This window comes from Falco biarmicus, chromosome 9 (assembly GCF_023638135.1).
Source record: "Falco biarmicus isolate bFalBia1 chromosome 9, bFalBia1.pri, whole genome shotgun sequence".
NCBI lineage: Eukaryota > Metazoa > Chordata > Aves > Falconiformes > Falconidae > Falco > Falco biarmicus.
Genome location: NC_079296.1, coordinates 5,117,764 through 5,139,513, shown reverse-complemented (window position 1 = coordinate 5,139,513; position 21,750 = coordinate 5,117,764). Strand labels below are relative to the sequence as shown.

The following is a 21,750-nucleotide window of genomic DNA, read 5'->3' as shown; positions in this document are numbered from 1 at the left end:
AAGTTTATTTTCTTCTTGTCACAGCTGCAAGGAAATGTGTCTTAACGTCCATCTGAAATTTGCTGCATACCGGATTTTCTGCCATCCAGACCACAGCTGTGTCAGTTTTATCAGCAAAGGAGATAAACTCCTTCCCCATTTAAGCTGGGGAGAAACCAGGATTTGGCCCTGTGATAACAGTAAGGAAGGCTGAGGGACCTGCAGGGGTGCAGGGGCTGCTCTCACTGAGAAGCTCATCTGTGCCTCTTCTCCCAGGCCGGAGATGCAGGAGCACCAGGGTCAGCTGCGCCCACTCATCGCCTCCTCGATGGACCACGGTGCCACCCCACAGAGCTGCAGCCCAGGGGACACGGGCCAGCCCGGGGAGCCAGCAGGCTGGGGTTGTCACAGCTCCCTGGGCAGCCTGGCTGCTTTGAGGTGCTCCAGTTAGATGGGCAGAGGCAAAGGGGGGGACAATTGAGGTTCGTGGGCTTTGTGCCTGCTCCTGAGTGCCTGGAGCTTCCTTGGTTAATGGGGACAGGACTGTGACTGCGATTTCGACCCCTCTACCTCACCACACCTTTCACTTTCTCTTCTTATTCTTTGGTTAAATTCAGCCATCCCTAAGCACACGGGAGACATCCCCCAAATACTCCAGCCTGCAGGGAAGCACTGAAGACCGAAAGAAGCAAAACAAGATCATGAAGGTGGTAACGGCAATTAGAGAGGCAATTGCTGAGATGGGGCTGCCAAAGAATTAAGAAGCTCTGGCTCCTGCAGTGGAACCCTCAGCCCAGGTAGCCAGGCACAGAGCTGACAAGGAAACCAGCGTTTCATGGAGCTGAAGGTCACCCTTGGGCCAGCTGTAAGGGGACAGAGGGCAGCTGCCACAGTCACCGTGCTGCTGGAAATGTCATGTCCAGCCAGAGCATTAGTTTTGCTGTTCCATTGTCTGTTCTGCTAAAGAAAGCTTTGTTGGCAAATGGACTTCATGGGAAGTTTATCTCCCTGCTGCTAACTTTGTACAAAAAAAGAGAGAGAAAAAAAAAAAGAAAAAGAAAAAAGCAGTAATAAAAAGAATCCAGCATAAATTCCCAGGCAGAATCAGGAGGTCAAGTTAAAAAAAAAAAAAAAAAAAAAAAAAAAAAAAGGAGGAAAAAGCTACACTAAACAACCCATCAGCCCCAGCCTGACGACGAAGAGAAGTGCTCTGGGCTGAGAAATAATGGTTTGAAGTTTGCATCATTATCAGGGCTACGTGCCCCACATTTACAATGCTGTCTGAAATGTATGCAAGCTGGGACTTGGGCAGTGTAATGGAAGCAGCGTGGGGGTGGGCCAGTCCCTCTTGCAGGGACAGAGGAGCCAAAAGAGAGACCTGCACAAGACATTGCAGCTCATCACCCCACAGGCTTCGGAGAGCGACCTCCAAGGGGTTGGGTGAGAATCGTTGGTTCAGCTTTGTACCAGCTGCCAGGCCAGCTCTGCTCTCTGAAATGAGGCCCAGAGGGGTCTGTGCCTGCCTTGTCTAATGGCAAAGGTGAAAGGGCCCTTTTACAAAAGGGGAAACTGAGGCACGGAGAGGCCTGCCTGCCCCAAGTTAGCCTTCTACATTGAAAGCGATGCCCTTCCACAAGCAACCGAGTCCCCCCTCTCCCGTGCACATCCTCTGTGCCGGTGCTGTTCCCTGTTCAGAGGGAGTGCTGTGTTTCCCGAGCCGGGGTCGTGTGATCTTCAGGATTCAGCACATCTCCATCCTGACCCACCACAGCCTGGTTTATTCAGTGCTGGGCTCCCCATGTGGGTTTGCCAACACGGCTTGTTCCTGCCCTACAAGACCCCTGCTATTTCAAACCACAGCCCTCTGCATCTCACCCAGCTCCCTCAGGTTCCTCTCCCCTGTCCTTCCAGAACCGTTCCATCTGCTGTCAGCTGTACGGACCGTATGGTGCTTCAGGAACATGGGCAGGTGACACTTTGGCTTGGGCACAAGGTCTCCCCACCTGGGATTGGCAGAGGGAGGAAATCAGAGCTGGGCTGTCACATCCGATTACATTTTTCTCTGGGTGACCTCTGTTTCCCTAACGCAATTTTTATTATTTGACTTTGGAATATTGATTTTTATTTCCTTTTTTGATTCATTTTGGTTTCACTGTCTCCTGCAGGGAGTGACTTGAGTCACCTTCAACTTCTGCTTGCTCTGTAGTGTGAGGCAGGAAGGGTCACTTGTCCGTGGAAAATGACCTGGAAGAAAAGCAAGGTTTTAACGAGTGCTTGTGTACAGGCTGGGGTTTGTTTATGACGCTCTGAATTGGGCCCTTCTGTCCTGTCCCTCCTGAAGCCCCTTCAGGCTACGTGGTGACTCCTCTTCCTCTCCAGGAGGTTCTTCATGGAGGTGGACAATGAAGCAGGTGTGGATGTGGAGCTCCTCTGATCTTTGCGGGCAGCAGGACCAGCTTCTGATCGAAAGGGTTTGCCACAGAAGTGTGTCCATCTCCTTGTGTCACTTCTTCAGCAGTGACCTTTAATGATGCTTCAGATGAAGGAAAAATTCAGTTGTACCAGGCAGACTAAGATAAATTTCCCACAGACCTGATGCACCGGTGGCCTGTGCTGTGATATGACGAACTTCCCCCTCTGCTTTCTCGATACATACAGGTTGGTCAAAGTTAAGAGCTGCTGGCTGGGGTCAAACACACAGGTGCTGTTTTCTGTGGGTTGGGCAACTTCTCTTTCTGTTTCATTGCCATCGGACCACTGCAACACACGGAAACGCCGCCCAGCCCATCCTCTTCACAACAGCAGCAGCTGGCGGTCTGTGAAAAGTCTCCACATTTTCTTTTCCTCCTCCTCCCAATCCCACCCTACCCCCCAGCCCCCTGTTTAGTTCTGTAGCTCCGGCTTCAGTGCCTGTCTGACTTCTGTGATGCAGAGTGGCACTAGCTGATGTTCAAGCCATCCTATGGGGATGGATTTGGGACCATCTGTGTCTGTGGGAAGGTGCCCTCAGACTTTCCAAGCGGAAAGGACTGCCTAGGATATACCATCCCCTGGGCTCTGAAAGCAAAGAGGGGTCTTCCTACCTTTCCTGTCCTCAGCAATGCAGACGCCAGAGTCAGAAGGGAGCCCACAGCATGCAAGGCAGGACAGGCTCTAGAGTCCCTGCTTGCAGCTGCTTTTGCTCTTCGGGGACAGCAAGGATGGACACACGATTTGGTCAGCGAAGTCAGCAGCTGAGCTCCAACCATGCACGGCAAAGATCTTCATTGAATTACCTGCCACTATCCCAAATAAACCCCGCGAGGATGAGCTATTGCTGCGAACCTGCGCGCACAGTGAGGTGAAGGGACCACCAGCCACCTGACCACCAGGGAAGTGCTGAAAGAAACACCTTGGGGCACCAGCTGGCTTGTTAGCCTCTCCCTTCGGTGTTAGTCAATATATATTTTTGTGGTGATTCACATGCTTATTTTTTCACTGTGAAATATAGTCCCCAGCAGAGGGATAAGATTAAGCCAGAGAAAGAACATTTATAGCCTCTCCTCCTTCCACTCTCACCTTCCTAATTACTTTAAATATACAAGGGGGTTGTCAAAAGCTGTTAATCTCTCTCTTTCTCAGTTTTTCTTTTTAATAATCCCAGGGCCTGAAGCTCTTATCAGCCTTCCTCCTCAGACCCACCTTATCCTCCTGTGGCAGCATGAGGCCAAAAAAATTTTTTGTATTTACCTCCTTTCACAAAAGACCAAGAGAGGGGCATCAAAAAGCTTCACTTTAAGACCACCTAGGTCCAGTGAGCTCAGCATCACTGGGTTTCTGCTCTCCTGTCGCGTGGCTGTCTGTGTTTTACAGATGGGAAGCCCTGGACCAGGGAGCAACACATCCCCAGCAGCCGGAGGATCCCGGTCCTGGACCCCTGAATCCGGCACCGAGCCCAGGGCCGGGGCGTGTTCATGGGGCTTGGCAGCCGGTGGGGATTTGGGGTGAGATTTCCCATGTTTGGTTGTGGTGCCTCATCCCTTCATCTCAACCAAACTAAAAGTTTGTGACCGAGCAGGGAAGGGACAGAGGTGTTTCGGGACTGGGATGTCCCACCTGCAGGCAGAGATGCACCCACTCACTGCCCAGCCCGGGGTCCCCCTACCTCCTGCTCCCCCTTTTTGCGCTCAGGTGCTCAGAGGACGGCGTGTGCCTTTGGTGAACATCCTCACGGCTGCTCCCTCGGGATAACCCGTGCCATGTTTGCCTCCTCCTGGCACCGGAGACTGCTTGGCTCGGGCTTGGCGGGGTGTCAGCGCGCCCCCCCCAGCCCCATGTGCCGGCATATGCTGCCCCCTAGAGGCAGCACCCAAACTTCCCTTTTTTTAAAGGAAAAAGCTAGGAGAGAGCAAATCCTGTCAATCATGTCTCGGAGTGGCCGAGCCAGAGAAGATCCTCGACCCTTCCTCGACCCCCCCCCCCCCTGCCTGGGGCTCGGTAGGGTGAGACCCCCGCGGAGGACCAGCTCGTGAGAGGGGGGAACCCCGTCCCCATCTGCCCAGACCACCAGCTCACCAAGTAACAGATTGTCCCCCACCCCGGCACACGGAGCTCCAAGGTCTGTCCCGCAGTGGGGACCACCAGCCAGGTACCGCGTGCTGTGGCACCCAAAAACCCGCAAAACACTGAGGCTGCCTCAAGGAGGTGAAAGTGGGGATGTACCCAACACCAACGTCTCCCATTTGTGCTTTTTTGCTGATAGGAATTTTGATGCAGCCCACATCACGTATGTATTTTTTCAGGGGACTGGTACAGAAGTTTTGCCCTCGCCAGCTGCAGCTCCCAGCTCCATCCCCTTCTGCGTCGCTCTTCTGAGTCTCTCACCCAGAGCCTGTCCCCCATGATCATGCTGCCTCTTCTCCTTCCTTGAACAATTCCTCTCCTTCCCATACACTGGCATCTCAGTACTATTTTTTCCACCACCGAAGACCTCAGAGGAGTTGCATCCATTAACAGGAGGTGAGAATCTTGTCCTTATGCTTTAGTCGCTTCCACTGATGATTTTTTTTTCATCTCTTCCCAGTTGCAAAGCTGTCCACGCTGAGGGCTGAGCCTGCGTGGTGGCAGAGGCACATCGGGTCACTGTGGTGTATCTTACGCTTGGGGATCCTCATGTACTGAACAAGGTGTTTACAGGGAGCTGATTGTGTCTTCACCAAATCGCAACCACACCGACCAGCAACGCTGCCAAGGCCAGTGCAGGTCTGGAAGGCATCGTGCGAGAAAGCAGTTGGCTGAATTGTGTTTCCTTCTGTAATCCTAGTTGTTCTTTGCTAGTGCAGCCTCCTTGGATAGCTGTGTTTGGGGGTGAAGAGCCGTTGCCTCCGGGCATTCCTGCAGGGACGGACGGTGCATCACCCCAGCCCCGGCCCCACAAGCCCGAGGAGAGCAGGAGAGCAAGGGCTGGGGTGGGAGAAGCCGCCTGGGAGAGGGAAGGCACTAGAGGGCAGGAGAGCTCTTTGCCAACTGCATGTCTCCATCCTTTGTTGGCATTTCTTGCACAATTTCCCCTGTTCAGTGGGTCAGCTGTAAAGTTCGGTGCCTCGTTGCAGGAAACGACCCTCTGTTGTCCTTCCTGAGCTGCTGCCAGCACAGGTGAGCAAGGCTGGAGCCAGACTCAGCTGGAGGGGTTTGCGTGCCTGGACTGAGCACTTTCAAGGGCTGCTGGCAGGATTGCTGCCAGGTAGCTTCTCCTGGCGAAGAAACATTTGGGGAAGCGGGCGCCAGTGGGTGGTCCCCTTCTTGCACGCCTCTTGCTGCAAGGTGGACTTCAGCACCGCACTCTCATCCGATAGCAAAGCAGGCGCATTGGTATGAAGGCAGGACATACTCATTTCTCCTCTTCTTGATGTAACATCAGCACTTGGAAAACTGGCTCTTGGCAGGGTGCTTCGGTTTCACTCCCTCTTGAAGGGATCCAGCTACTGTCCTCCCCTTTCTCCCCAGTGCACAGCAAGGGAGATCCCCGCAGGATCTCACATGAAAAGTCCCATCTCTTCACAGCTCTCCTCCTGCTCTCCTGGCCCTGGCTCTGTCCATAACACCACATTCACACTGATGCAGTCAGCTCGGGGGCATTTTTCCGCAGCCTACTCAATGGGATATTTAGAAGCATCAGGTTTTCCCAGCGTTGTGAGTTACATCTTAATGCAGAAAGCGCAAGAGAAACTCCAGCATCCCCCGAAGGCAATACATCATGGGCACGATGGGGCTTTTTATATCGGAGACTATGAAAAGACCTTCCAATTTAGTAGCTGTTCTGTTCGTATCACACATTATTGCACACACACTCCTTCTTCCTTGCCCAAGTCTGAAAACGGCGGGTGTAAGAATAGCAGCTTCTTACTTCATCTGTCTGCTTCCTGTGTGTACTCACAGCAGGGGCTGCTCGCATTAGCATCTTCCACTACAGCTCCTACTTACTTTGCTCACTAATACCAGTGAGTCAGCACAGCTTAGCGTGGCTACAAGCCAGCCACCTTTTACATCTGTGTGAGAGAAGAATCTGTCCCTCAGTGTGTTCTGTTTAGTTTTATTAAGCAGACGCAGTCAGGGTCTCTCCTAAAGCTTCTAACAACATATATAAATAAAATTAAGGCAAGAAAAATGCATACCCTCCCTCTTAAGAGATTTCCTCCTATAGCTTGTGCCCAGCCCCAGGTGTGTGAGATGTTTAAACCAGCTGATGAAGTCACTGTAAAAGTTGTGTGTAAAACTTACAAGCCCAGCAGCCTGGTGGATTATTTATTTGATGGAGGAGGAAGCGGACGGCTCGCCGGGCTCGCGGAGTTATTGCCCCGCAGCACAGGGCACCACCTGCCAGACAAGGCACCGCCGTGACATTTGTCCCTAATTAAGTTGTAGCAATAAGATAATTTTCAAATAGGACCATAAGCCTTTTATTGTTGCCCAGGGAGGGCCGTGGCCACCAGCTCTGCGGTCACTTCCAGCGGGAGGGAGACCACTGCCCCGGGGGGCTGCCCGTGGCCCCCGAGCTGAGGATGGGGGGCGGGGGGCCGCGGGGGCTTCCCCTGGGGCACCCGTGGGTGCTGTGGGCGCTCTGTGGCGGCAGCACCCCCGTCCTGTCCCACTGAAAAACTGTGTCGGGGTCTCTGCCAGCTCCCCCCGCCCCGGTCTCCTGTAGTTTTGCTGCGGACCCCCGGGAGGGACAGGCCGGGCCGGAGCGGCCCACCGGCGCTCCCGGCCCCCCCGCGAAGCCGCGGACGGAGGCGGGCACCGGGGAGGCAGAGCCCCCAGGGCCCAGGGCTGCCCCCGGGCCGCCCCTAGGGCCGCCCCCAGCCCCTCGCTGCAGGCCCCGGGCCCAGGGGCTGGGCCCGCAGCCGGTGCCGAGCGTCCCCGCCACCGCCGCTCGGGGCCGCGCGGCTTCCCGGGCCCCGCTCCGGGGGCCAGGCCGAGGGTTTCCCTCAGGAAACCGGCGGCCCCTGCCGGCGCCCCGGGGGTCCCTGCCCGTCGCCCGGGGCGCCGCCCGCCGCCCTGCCCGCCCGCTGCCGGCCCCGCCCGGCGGGCTGTGGCGGCGGGTGCCCGGCGCGGCCGGCAGGCGGCGCTGCGGCCCGGGGCGGCGCGTGTGCGTGTGCGGCGGGAGCCCCGGGCCGCCTCTTCCCCTCGCGGCCCGGCGCGGCGGAGCGCAGCGCAGCGCACGGAGCGGGCAGGGGGGCGGGCGCTGCCGGCGCCGCCGCCGCCGCCGCCGAGCCCCACAGGCCGCCGCCGCAGCGCCTCTCGCGGATCGCGGCCGGCCGGCCCGGCAGCAGGCGGCGGCGGCTGGCAGCTCCGCGCCGCGGCCGCTCGCAGCCGCCTACCTGTGCGGCCGGGCCCCGAGCGCCTCAGCCCGGCTCCGACATGTCCGGCAAGATCGAGAAAGCAGGTGAGCGGGGCCGGGAGGCCGGGGGGAGCCCGGCGGGGCGGCCGCGCTCGCCGCCCGCCTCTCAGCGCCGCCCCGCCGCCACCGCGGCCCGCCGGGGCTGTGCCGGAGCTGCCGGCCGGGGCCTGGCGTGGCCCGGCGGGGCCGGGGGCGGCGGGCAGGGCCCCCGCGGCGGGCGGGAGGCGGCCCGGGCCGGCGCGGGGCTCCTGTCAGGCGGCGCGGCCGAAGGCGCGGCGGGGGGATGCTGTGCCCGGGGCTCCGCGCTGCCGGCGGCCGCTCCTGCGCTGCCCGGCCGCCGGCTGGCTCGGGCTTTTTGTCTCTTCCTCCGCTTTTTCCTCCTGCTCCAGCGGCTCCCCTCCCCTCCCTTTTTTTTTATTTTATTTTTATTTTTAATCTATTTGCCCGCACCCCAGCCGTTCTTCCCCTGTAGCGAAGCATCAGCAAAGCCGGGGCGCTGCAACGCTTTGGGGCCTACACGCATCGATGAATTACAACTTCTCCAACTTTCCTCTTCTGGCGTTTGGGCAGGACCGGGACAGATGAGGCCGCGGGCAAATGTCAGAGGGAACGTGCTCGGTTTTCCCTGCTCCTGCCAAGCTCTCCCCTCTGCCTGGGGTGCTCGCCTGGAGCCAGAGCCGGGGGAGCTGCTTTCACCAGGAATCGCTCGAGCACAGATCATATTGTCTCTCTGTGCTTCTGGAGTCGTGTCTGGTTCTCAGTTGTCACTTTAGATGCTTGAATTGCCCCTGTTTTGCCGTGTAGCGGGAGTAGGACGTTTAAGATTCAGTTAGTGCTTTGCAAATCAAGCAGTGAAGTTAGTTTAATTATGTTGCCTTTCATTAGCAGGGAAAAATCAACGCTGTTTTTGTGGTTTTCGTTGTAAGAAGCTAGGCAGTTCCCTACTGGGGAGCACAGGGTAGCACTCTGAGTCGGGATGCATTCAGGCTTTCCAGGACAGTGGCCACCGATTGAGGAAAGATTCCTGTTTCAAAGGAGTCAAGTTGGCAGCAGTGCTTTCTGGGTTTGATCATTCCATCCCGGTTTGTTCTGGCTTCTGTGCTGCGCTGTATACAGATCTGTTCTCCCGTGACATGGGTTCTGGAGCAGCCTCCAGGGAGAAGCAGACTGGCTGCCTGGCAGCCGGCTTTCAGTGCAGTATGTAGGCATGTTTCCAGCTCTTAGCGCTGAGTTACTGTCTAACAAGTGTGCATCGCATCATGGGACAAATGTTATTCCAGAAATATCATAGGTTAATCTGGTGCACGATCCCTTACACAGTATCGCAACATAACGCTTTGCTTTGAGATTCTGGCTATGTCTTTTCAATGCTTACTGGTGTATCGCTGCAACTGTTTGTCCGGGAAGCGGGTAACTGAGTAAGGAAGGTGCAAGCAGCATATACAGATGTGGGGCCAACTCTAAAATAATTGCCACTTGTTTATGCTAGAGGTGAATTTGGCTTGGGATTTTAGTAAATGCTGATAGTGCTGTAGACAGTAATTACAGATGTATAAATAAGTGATCACATTTTGTTTATTCGCGTGCAGTAAATAACCCTGTGAGAATAGTAAATATAACTCCACACCAGCGAAGCAGCGTGAAGAGTTCAAACGCGGGAAGATGACTCTGTAGACACACACAAACGCAGCGCGGTTCCATAAACAATAGAACAGAAAGGCCAAAAATACCATACAAAAAGCATACGCTGCGCAACCTAGAGACCCGGCCTTGCAACACACTGAACTCCCATTGAAGAACTCAAGACATCATGCAGGATACGTCCCCAGGTCAGTGCTGTATAACTGTACAGTTTTGAAGATGCAATGGGTGAAGCCTTGATGCAGAGGCATTCTTTCTAGTGGGCGTGTATCGTAGTGATGATTTGCTGAATGACAGAAACTGTAAATCTGGGAGACTGTCCTCTTTCAACTGCTTTTACCTTCGTTTCTTTAGGAAGGGTGTTTAAAAAAAATAAAATCTAGTCCAAATGTAAACTGGAGGAGAAGAGACGGGGGCAGGGAGGGAAGGAGGGCTAGAAGCCAGCTGTTCCAGTGCAGTACAGTCTTGATCACTTGTTTCTGAGTATTTGAACTTCTGATTGACACAGTGTGGTTAACAGCATCACCAAATAAACATAGTCTGTAATACCGCAATAATTCTGGGATAGTATTTGTCAAAATATATACGGTAGCAGAACAAAGGGTGCAGAGTCATGACAAATGCGGTGAGGTCTAAGGTCTGCGTATTTGTGTACATTTGAATTTGTTTTGTTCTAATGGGAACGGAAATACATGCAAACCCCATTATGCTGTAAATAAAATAGGGTATTGCCTGATGACAAGCCATCCTGACAGACCTTGGAATGAGCTTGGGCTTTGGTTTGAACTCTTAGGTCTGCCTAGTCAGGCTGCTGGGGAAAAAAAAAGTGTTACCTTATAGGGTGAGATCCCTAGAGATCTTGCATACATCTGCTCCCTGGGTCCTTAAATGAAACACCTTGTTGACACTTCATAAAAAACAATAATAAATGATTAGAGATAACAGCTACCATACTGTCAACCAAGGAAGAGCGGACAAGGCTCCCTCCGGAGCCTCTCAGTACTGTTGTTTAATCAACAGAAGGGTCACTGTAGAGCAATTCAGAGCACTGCTTTGGAGTGAAGAGGAGCCATCTGGTAAATAAAGAATAAGACGGTGTATTTTGTTTTCACTAGTATAAGACCCCCTGTTTTGTTCGCTCCAGCCAGAAGACTTCCAAATACTTTTTCAAAGCAGGACAGGCATAGACTTGAAGAGAAGGAATGACATCCAGTGTTGGTGTTTTTTTACTCTAGAACTGTGACTCTTTGTCTTCACTTTCAGAAAATTTTTGCTCTCATGCTAGTTAGTCTTACAGTTTTGATCTAAAATCCAAAATAAGGATGTCAAGAAAGAGTGGAGAAGGTCGCGGGTTCTGCCTGGGTTTCCTGTTACCATGGCAATATGTGAGTTCCTGTATTTATTTACCTGATGGATTAGGTGCTCCAGGGAATTGAACTATTCTGCATCGTTCAGGGACAATAAGGGAGCAGTTAGACACCATCAGGTCTAAAACAAAAGGTCTTCCATGAAGCAGGTCTGTTCAAGAATGCCCTTTATTAAAACCAAAGAACATACGGGTGCCATACTTTGAAGATTTATTCTACTTGATGTTTTCAATCTTAATCTTGTAATTTCTTGCAGCGTTTTCATATCCCTTGTAAGCTTGCTTTTTAAATAGCTGTCTGCTAAAGGTTGTTTGAGATAACTGTTTCAAGTGTTAGCTACCTGGAGTGCAGTCAGTTATCTCTATTCTGCTCAGGACTCAACTGAATATATTTATTCCATGCAGACTGAAAACGCTGTTGTCTTCACTTTTTACTCATAAACATTTGCCTGATAAACAAATTTACCTCTGAAGTCTCATCCTGTAGTATTGGTGGTATAAACATCTACAGGTAATCCCAGGAGAACTCTGTCCTTAAGGAAAATGGCAAAACAGAAGAAACAATTCAGGAGGCCAGATTATTCCCATTTTATCGGAATTAATGTTTGTCCAGTGTCCTCCATGCCAAGTTACGTGATTCTGAATTGTGCATCAGACACATGTTTTTCTATTAATGTGAAGTTTCCTGGGGATCTCATTTTTGGGGAGGATATATTTTGAACTGTCATCATCTCTTGGATCATTCTATGGAAATCATCCTGCATATTTTTTACACCTGTAGAGTTTTATGCAGTTTCCCTTTGTCTTAAGTTATGCTTAGGTGAGTTACTAGGGAGAACTCTTTCTCGGTTGAGATGTGTATTCACCACTGTACCGTGCTCTTCAGTGTGAGGGCTTTCAAATTAGAAGTTTTGCAGGTGACCAGTATAAGTGCTGCTCTACTGGAGGTTTTCAAACAAAGTAAAAACTGTCTCTGAAATGTCTTGTCCAGGGATCTGACAATTAAACTCTGTTCTAAAGACTCACCTCACAACCCTAAAGGCAATTCAGTTCCAATTCTTCTTTACTTGGGCTTTTAGCACTTACTGCATTCATTGCTGCATGCTACTGGGATAGTGACATTGCATGTATGTTCTATCGTAACTTGTTTAAAAAGCATCAACAATTCAGTCTGGTTTTGTGTAGAGGCAAAATACAGGCACAAGATGAGCATTATTTAGTGTTTCCTGCAAAGTGGCACGAAGAGCAGAATTTTGCATTTTTTTATAAGTCATCGTAGGCTTGACAGGTGTTCCGTTGCATAGCTTCAAGACCGGAGTGTTCAGAAATGTAGCCTGTGGGATAACTGCTGCAAGATTGAGATGGTCATAGCAGTTGTAAGAAGGAAGTGGACAAAGAGGGGAGAAAAAAAGACAGCTGAAGCCTACTGGAATGTGAAGCAGCTGGGTTGTGCCTTAGTCAGTGAAAAAGCAGAAACTGGAAACAATTGCTAAATTTATTTTCAGTGCAAGCAGTCGTTTTCCTTGAACCGCAATGACTAAATATATCTATTGGTGTGATTTTTATGTGGTGGTAACTCTTACTGGCTCTTGCTAACCTCCTGGCAAGCAGAGAGATGAGTGGAAGTTCGCTGTCAGTCAAATGTCCCTCATCTAGGTCTGTTGCCTCACTTGCAGAGAATATTTCCTGTTTTTAAGGGACTTGTAGGCTGTTAGCATGGCTTGTTGCAATATATTGCATGAGTGGAAGAAACCTGGGTATTTGTTTATAGGGAAGGGAATCAACCTGTAACTACTTTTTCATGTTTCCTTAGGGTTTTGTTCATCATTTTGCAAGTTTTGAATTGTAGTTGACACCTCAGCTGATATCTGAATAGTTCTATCTGTAGATGCAGATAGATGCTGATGCAAATAATGTGGGTCTTTTAGGAAAAAAAAAATACATTAACACCTTATTTATTCCAAAGTTGAAAGCCTGTGGACAGAATTGGCAAAATGAACCTTGCTGTTGCCTTACGAATTCTTTTGAAAGGAGAGCATTTGATTCGGAAGCTTACAGCATTTTAATTGCAGGTGGAGCAACATGAAGTGTTAACTTTCTAGAATTCATTTTAAAGAAACTAGAGAGATGTTACACCTTTCCTTGGCAGAGGCATTTGATGGCTGATCAGATTTGATTCAAGCACTCGGTCATTATGTGCGTTACAGGAGATGTCTAGGTAGTTCTCAGCTGAGCTACTGAGAGGTGGTAGCTGGGATTGTTTGTTGCCATAGCATCAAATTTGGAAGATCCTTGTACCCCAGCAAAGGTAAGACGATAGATAGCATCTCCTGTCTTCGTGCTAGGCTTGCTTCAGAAACTATGTAGTATATTGGAAACAACAAATGACATGTCAGACCTACAAGTAAGATGATTTAATAGCCGCCTTCCTCTCTCCTGCTCACCACACCTGTCATTTTGCATAGTTTGGATACGTGCAGAAGATATAACTTGTTCCATTTTCCATCCCAACATTTTTCTGCTGAAATTAGAGATCTGGAGTTTTGGGGTCTTCTGCCACTTTGCAGAGCTGTTGACCTCTGTGTCCTGTTGCTTAGCACTGAAATGAATCCTTCCAGCCTTTATTCTTCCTGTGGCGACTTTACCTTATCTGGACAAGAACCTGCGCGTGGAGAGGGATCCTTCAGCCTCTCAAATATGTGATTCAATTAATTAAAACTTATTGTGCTGTAAGTGTCTGAATATTTGGGAAATTCTTTGGTGTTACATCTGTCTTTTTTTCTTTATTAACACTAGGATTCAGCCATTGTCACGGAAGCGACATGGAAGGAGTATTAAAATCACCTAGCTGTTGCAAGAATATTGGCTTTGTTACTTGTCAATTTTGTCTAAATAACCAAAGCTTGGCTTTCATGGTGTTCAGCTGAGAAATGCTGTAGAACATAATGGGATGAGGGGATAGTAATGGAGTGTGTCATTTTCAGTGCTTTAGTAGAGATTAGAGGAGGAAAACTAGATTTATTCACCTTTGCAAGTTTGAATTTGCAGCCCCAGAACTGTGAGGTGTATGAAAAGGTGGCCAGAGAAGGAAAAAGGGACACAATTGGAGAAGCTGATGGAATGGTTGGGAAGACCAGAAAAGAAGTGAGAGGATGCCCAACCCACAGATGTTAGAAGAGGAGGCAATGGTGGGCTAAGTAGCGTGCAAGTAGAGCAGATAGGAAAAGGGCAGACTGATGACAAAAAGGGAAAGTAGGCAAGGGGGAGGCTCCCGGCAGCTTTCACGGAAGTCTGTTCCAAGGCAAAGAGAAATAAGATGAATTTCAGCCATCCGGAAAAGCTGCAGGAATCCTGCAGGTTGGGACGTGCTGCCAAAAGAATGTTCTGCAATTCTGCTATTCACGTTACTGCAGCCTGACAAATTTGCAGCTGTATTACCTGACCTGTAGCATCCCTCCTTAAAAATACATCTCCGATCTCTTCTTGTGGTGCGTGATGTTGATACTGATAGAGCAAACAATTTTATCTATGTGAAGGAGAAATGATGTCCCCACGTATTCTGTGAAGTAACCTGAGAAAGTCGATGGATGAGATTATTTTTATTTTGCATTTTTTTTTATTTTTATATATACTGTGTTTATTTGCATTTCATATTTCAGTTAAAGCTCTTCAGCTTTGAAACAGTCTTTTGATGTGAAATCCGTTTGCTGTTTTAGTTGCTACCATAGCTCACGTTCTGTGGAGTTTGTAAGATAATGTTTTCATGTTGAAAGCAAGGAAGAAGTGAATAGAAACAAGTTTAAGAATAAGATGGTCTGTATCAGAGCGTTCACTTAGTGTTGAGGGTGATAAGATATTGACAGTATTTGGGAGAATCGGTTCTCCTACACTTGCTTTCTATTTTACCATATTTAGGAGAGTAATCTAAAAGACTTGAGAATTGCCGAGAGCTATGTGGATTTTCTAAGCGTTGGCTAGCACTTTGGTTTCATGTTTCTTTCTTTTGGTTCCCCTTTTACGCCACTGAGAGGGTCGACTGAGCATGGATGGCACCCGGAGATTTCTTAATTATGGGGCTGAGGCTCTTTGAATTAAGCAAATGCATGATTTGCATTATATTACTTTACCTGGGTGATGATCTCTGCTGCTTTGTGTAGAGCTTTTCTGCTATCATGAAAATACTGTGCATTTCGTGATTCAAGTTAACATCTTGGTGTGGCCATGAGTGCCTCTAAAGAAATATTAATTCATTCTGCTGAGGGAGGAAGGTTAACGCTTGCTGGCACTCGCATGCTCTCATTCTTTCTCTCTGAAGGCTTCCTGTGGGGATGCCCTTTGTTGCGAACTTAACATATTCACTGAAGCAGTCCCATTTATATTCTAAACAAGATCTTTAATTTCATCCCTCACATGTACAAAAATCTTGGGTTTTGAAAGAAAATAGATGAGAATTTTCTTTTTAGACTTCTGGAAAGAAAGGAAAAAAAATCAGTAGAGGTTAAAATCAAAGTTACCCATAGCTGGTAAAGCTGGACTAAGTGGGTGCAGCAGCTTGGTTGGTTGATTAAACCTTCATCAGATTTTACCAAGAGACTGACTATGTAGTTCTGCATCTGTTAAACTGTAGTTTGCGGGTAGTCTTTAATAATTAAAATGGGAGCAAAAGGAGTGTGTTCACAACGTACAGCATGACTTGTTCTATCCCCTGCCTTTTGATGTTTTTATTGTGCTTCCCAGTCTACCAATCTGGCCTATCCATACTGCCCAAGAGCTGGTGAAGTAGCTTCAGGAATTAGTTCCATATTTAGAAAGTTTCCTTTACGAACCAAACATCATGTAATGAAGGGCACCCAGGGAAATCAATATTTTAGTTCTGGTTGTATAGTACATTCCAATCAATTCTAGATAGCAGTGCTCAGTGAATCTGTCTGACAGTGGGCTTCAGTTAGCAGGGCAATACTCTTTAAAACACGATTTTCCTTGGGTGATAGATTATCCTTTCATTTTGTGCTCTAGCTGTATTACCTTAAGTTTGTCAATTTGAGTGTTGGGAGATAAAGTGCGGATGGTTCCCATCCACGTTTTGCTTAACAGTTAAGTCTTGCATTTCATTGTTGGGAGTGATATATGCTGCAACTTTGATATACGAAGAAATTAAATATCCCTGTTTGGATATATTTTTTCCATAGTAATTTTTTTAAGTGTCTGTTTTCTGCTTTTCTAATTAGAAGAAGCTTTAAACTGAGTTATATCCAAGAATAATAGGTTTAAGGAGCTAGGGAGGTCTATCAATAGGTTTAGTAGAGCTCATCTATGAATTTACAGAGACTTACGGAAAATTTAGTGTATTGGCTCGCGCAGGAGGTGGTTTGTCTGTATAAGTATCCTTGCAAAGGTCACGTGAAATCATATGTTAAGTCTGGTGCCAGATTTTTGATGGAGCATGGTAAGAGTGGTGCAGGGGTTGAGTTTACTCTTTTACTGCTTGGAATTGCTTCGCCAGAGCTACTATATGGGAGAAATTTGCAGTACCCAAAACCATTATGCATCTGAAAGTCACATGACTTTTTTTAAAAAAAAATCTTTTCTCTGTATGAGCAATATCTGGGAGAATGTACCTGACAGAAACTGAGGTGGCAAATTTCTCTTGTTTTCAGCTTAGTTTTTCTGTTTGCTCTGTGAATAGCTGTTCGCTTTTTGTCACTGGAAGTGGTGGCACTTCTGTCTCCTGCTCTGTCAGCCTGGTCTGTTGTAGTTTACAGGAGAAACATTTGTGAAAGCTGTAGAACCACCCTGTTAACATGTTTTAGTTAATATAGGGAATGATAAAGTACATTGTTTACAGTGAGCTGGCTCTCTCAAATATGGCCATTTTTGTGATGTTCAGCTGTACAGCATCCCTTTAAAGACCCACTGAGTCCTGATGCATAACTTGGTGTGCCTGCTCGGAACTAAGCTTGATTCTTATGTCAGTACCTCTCTTACTTAATCTGTAGCATCTTTTCATAAGGAAATAGTGATGGCTCATCCATCCTCTGCTAGAACTCTTGACCTATTGGCCAATTTCAGTCAACCTTTGGAGAGGAATCAATGCTAAAATGTGTTTAAATTTCTGCATGTTTTCTGGAGAAGACTGAGTAAAACAGAGGCACCAAAATAGCGCCTGCGTTACGGCAAAAGGGAAGATGGAGCTGTCCCATACTTTGTTTGGCAATCCAGTGTCAACTAGTACGTGTGTCATTTCAGAATTGCTAACACACATGGTGCTGCTTCTACAGAGGGGGTGCCAAGGGAGACGTGAGGAAGCTAGTTTTCTTCTGTTGGAAGCGGATTAGATAGTGTTTCACTAGTTTTACTGCTCATAGAAGATGACTTTTGAAATAAGACCTGGGTAATGTTTGCTGTTTGATGATTTAACTAAGGTTACGATCTTGTGCTTATTCAGTTGCATAGGCATTTTGTCTAAACTTGTCTCATTAGTTTATCCTGCACTGTAAAATTCACAGACGTGAGATAAATCTGACTGTATTTTGAAAAAATATGAGAAAAAAGTGCAGTGAGCTACACTAGTTTAACCTCAACTGGATTAATTGATGCAACAGCCTTCACGTATGGGCAGGATCTAAGAATGAACAGATATAAATCCTTTATTGCCTAGAAACTTCATTTCTTCACCAGCCCACTTGTGTTAGTTAAAAACTGATGGTGTCATTTAAGCTTTTGCCTCTCAATCTACCAAGGTAAGATAAATTCATAAAAGAGAGATTTATGGTGATTTGAGAATATCCTTGCCCAGAATTAGTCAGTTTTGTGAAGCTGGGTCAAAATTGCACCTATACTGAAATAGATACAATTTTGCATATAGAAAATGTAATATATTCTTTATTTACATATAATTTTTGTTCTAATAATTTCTAGTCCCTCATGGATTCCAGCAGTTGTCAAAAGGATTTAATACTGGTTATATTGGTTTGGAAATGCCCGTCTTTCAGCAGAGACAATAGGAAAAGCCTGTGGTGACTGACTAGCGTAGACCCTAACACCTAACGTTCACCCAGCTACGTTTGGGGGAGATGGGTCCCAGCCTCAGGCAGGTTTTTGTCCTGTTGGAAAGCTGTTCGAAGAGATTTTAGGTATTGCTTGAACTGTTGTTATGTGAAGCTGAATGCATTGATTTAGCAAACGGCTTGCTGCATCTGTGCTTGAGGCAGAGCTGCGGAAGACCTTTTTTTCACTGCCATCCTTGCTTTGGCATGGCTGTTCCTTGCAGCACTAAAGCAAATGTGCTGTTTGGCGGTGGTGTTCACCCCTCAGACCGCCTGACTCTCCAGCGACAAAACCAGGGTTAGAAGGCTCCTTGCCTCCAACAAAATCCCATCTCATGTCCAAGTCACTGCTGAGAACTAGTGAAAGAACCTTATGTACCACAAAGGGGATGCCTGCAAGAGCTCACTTAATATTAACCCCGTTGCTAGTGGCAGGTCTGTGAGCTGGCAGAATTTTTTATCTAATTTGCTGTTAGTTCCCAAAGAAGAAACAGACGCTAGACCTTTTAAAGTTGAATTTCTTTGCTTTCCCTTGTGCTGCACAGCCCAGGGAGACATGAGGTATTGCGTTCCATCAGCTGATGACTTGGCGTCAGGCTGAAAGGTAAAAACACTGATAAAAAAAGCTTTTCCTTTGCTGCTAGAACAAAGACTACTTGAATTGTGAACTGGTTGGCCTGGAACAGGGAATGCTGAGGAGCAAAATCCTTTGGAAAAAAGCAAGTATGTGTGTCTTCTGGGGACAGCTCAGAGGAGCCAATCGAGGGCAGTGAGGGGTGGGTTGCTCTTAAAAGCCAAAGTATCCTGGTAAAAACAGCAGAGCAAATAAACCCTTAAAAAGCATGCAAAGAGAGAATTTGCTTCTCGTGACTGACTGTATATTTCTAGGTAGTCTTTAAACAAAGATGGTTTTGCTTCTGTCTGTCTTGGGTGAAAGCACTTGTATAAATTCTTTAAATATGCATTGGCAGTTCTTACTCTTAGGTTTTACCCTGAATTACAGCCTTGTTCATTAGACCTCAAATCTGAGGTGTACATTTCACTGTAATACTTTTAGGGCTCCCTGGAGACATCAGGTATACCGCAAGTGATACACAGGAGAGCTCTGAGCTTCCATTTGGCTGGCAGCCTGGGGAGCGCCAAGGTTCAAGGGATCAAAACCATCGTTCAGACCAGACATTGGCACAACCAGCGTCGTTGCCTGGGGTTGCTGGAGTTGTTGTGGGTTTTTACTATATGCGTAAGGAAAAAATGCTTACCTGGCAGTTGACTGTAGTTATCTGTTTTCAGGTTTACCACCTGAATTTGTATTTTACATTTTTTGTTCTGGCTGAAGTTAACCTGACAGAGAAGGCAAAACAAAGGAAACATCTGAGGGATTGTTTGTGGCAGCTGGGCAAATGAGTTTGTCTATAAATCCTGAAAGTCTCTGGCAACAAGGTGTGTAAGACTGTTAGTAACAACAAAAATGGTGTTGAAAGGTTGTTGATCGCTTACATCACTGTTTTGAAACTTCTGAAGTTGTAAGTATTTGGGGCTGGTATAAATAATAGCATCTAAGGTTACAGCTGTTGGTCATCCAGTCCGTTGGAGCTCCACTGGCAATATCCAAAAAAATATTCCCCCATCAAGTGAAAGCATAACTGGTTCTGAAATCATTCCCAGGGTGCATGTGCTGTTAACATGGCTGTTGATCAAGGTCCTGATCTGCGTCTGGCATCCAAAGTCGGTAACTCGTGCAAAACACCATTCTTGGCAATGTCACCAGTGCTGTGGCTTGTCCTGTGGGGAGAGTTAACAGGCTGTGGGTTTTGGTATTGCTATTATTTTCGTTCATTTTTATCATTTAATACTTCTCAGATGAGGTACTTCACATCTAAAAGCTTTGGCAACATGGTGTACTAAGTTTCAAATATTATAATGGAGAAAAAAAGCATGCTAAAAATACTAGTACTCAGTAGGATACATTTAACGAAATTGTTATTCAAAGCTCTTACATCCAGAAAAGTAACACTGGTTTGTGTTGGTGCTGCACACTATGATCTTAACCTTTGGGATGATAACAAAGCACAAAAACTGGCTCCTCCTGCAATCCTGTGCCCTTGAAGGAGTCATTTAGTTAAATTCCTTAATATTTTTGCAGCTGTGGTTGTGGTTTATTAACTGATGCTGCCTTGAAGAGGAGCCTGTGTCTGCAGCAGAGTTTTCATTACTCATCTGTCAATACTTGCAGAGTAAAACAAATGGGTCTGGGTAGAGAGGTTTCTGCTCTTCTGTGTAAATGGTTTCTTTTTCTCCATCTCTGCTACCTCTATCCTCTACCCAAGGAGAGGGTAGAGAATAGTTTTGATACAGTACATTGTTATACTGTATTGGATAGGAAGGCCTGCTTTGTCAGTCAGGATTATTTTAAGCTATGATGTTTAGATTTTATTAAATGGACTGGAGGGAATTAAAAACATCTCTCTTTCCCAAAACATTCTTACTTGTACAGCTGTAGACAGCCCTTTATCCTGAATCATACCAACAGAAGAATCTCCAGAATTTCTCTTTTGCAGGGGGTAAAATAGGATTTTTGACCAGTTCAACAATGTGCTTGTCAGGAGAAATCCAGGTGAGTTTGGTTTGGTTTGGTTTTTGGTTTTGCATAGGCCCTCAAAATTGAAAATTAGGTAAACGAAAATTATTATGTTGCTGTGTTTACTGATGCAAACTGCAAGTTTTGCAGTAATTGCCTTGGCTTCTGGGTGAATGCAGGAGGCATTCTCTGTCTGGATTTTGGGTTTTATTTGCATCATATTTGCAAGTGAAGGGCACACCTTACTCTGAAGCCCCTGCAGGACAGAGCTGTCTGCTCTGAGAGATGGAGATATAAATGAATTTCATGCTGGTACGTAGTATGGGCGAGTGAATGAACTGTTTTTATAGCAGATGAGCAGTCGTTATGAAATGCTTTGCTGGAACCGGGCAGGGCTGTAGCAAAAGGATCAGCTATAATAAGCAGGGGAGAAGGACTTGCAGAACCCAGGGTACTGACTCACTTAACCACACGCTTCTCTTGAGTTTCACGCTTGACTGTGACAAATATTGAACAGAATGTCAGCCAGGCTAGTGAGCAAGTGTGCTTAAGAGCCAAAAGTCAGTGCTGACCTCTTTCTGTGCACATGTATTTTGGGGGGAATACTGGAGTCCTTATCTCCTTTTCCTGTTGTGCATTCTGGTTTTGATTAGTTTTTATCCTACCCCAGAAAATCATGGTGGGGCAAAACCACATGGAGCAGTTCCCTCTGCAGGAAGAAGTAAAGAACTAAGGCCCAGCCCAGTGAAGGCGATTTATAACTTGAAGCCTTGCTTAGTGCCTCTGTTCCTTCGCTGGCAGAGTTGGCTGCTAAATTGGTGCCAGTTTCCTTAGCGTAGACCTGCCTGTTGTCATGGAGTTGCCATCAAATGTATTTTAAAGCCCGTGGGAGACTGTTCTGTATTACCGTGGCCTCCGGCAGGAGCAGAGGGAACCAGATCTCCACCAGACTGAGCTGTTGACTAGCTGCAACTGTGAGGACCTAGTTTGGAGATTAAAACTGATTAGTGGATAATTCCCCCAGAGTGAATAATCTCAGCCTGAAAAGATGAATTGCAGATGGTTTTGGATGAGAGAGACAGCAGGTTTAAAATGTCATTCTTCCAGTAACCTAAATCTGCTGACCTTACATGGCATTGCAGCGATCATTTCAGCTGAGTAAGAATGGGAGGAGAGGCTTGCTGGAGGTGTGTGGCCAGTGCTTCCTGCATTGGTCTGGCCCCCAAGCCCCCAGTGTTATATTTACCTGGTGGTTTGAAAGGGG

General features: G+C 47.5%; 1 protein-coding gene across 7 annotated transcripts in view; it reads left to right on the top strand.

Moving 5' to 3' along the window:
* The first annotated feature begins 7,326 nt into the window (after window positions 1–7,326).
* RAPGEF1 (Rap guanine nucleotide exchange factor 1) overlaps window positions 7,327–21,750 on the top strand; it is a 92,361-nt gene continuing 77,937 nt past the window's right edge. For 3 of the 7 annotated variants that reach the window (XM_056351074.1, XM_056351070.1, XM_056351073.1), the window contains exon 1: window positions 7,626–7,900. In XM_056351074.1, coding sequence (XP_056207049.1) covers window positions 7,876–7,900 — 25 coding nt within the window. In that variant the 5' untranslated portion in view covers window positions 7,626–7,875. Of the gene's footprint in view, window positions 7,901–9,444; window positions 9,685–21,750 lie in introns of all 7 variants that reach the window. The other 4 variants (XM_056351071.1, XM_056351072.1, XM_056351076.1 and 1 more) reach the window with 4 other exon arrangements.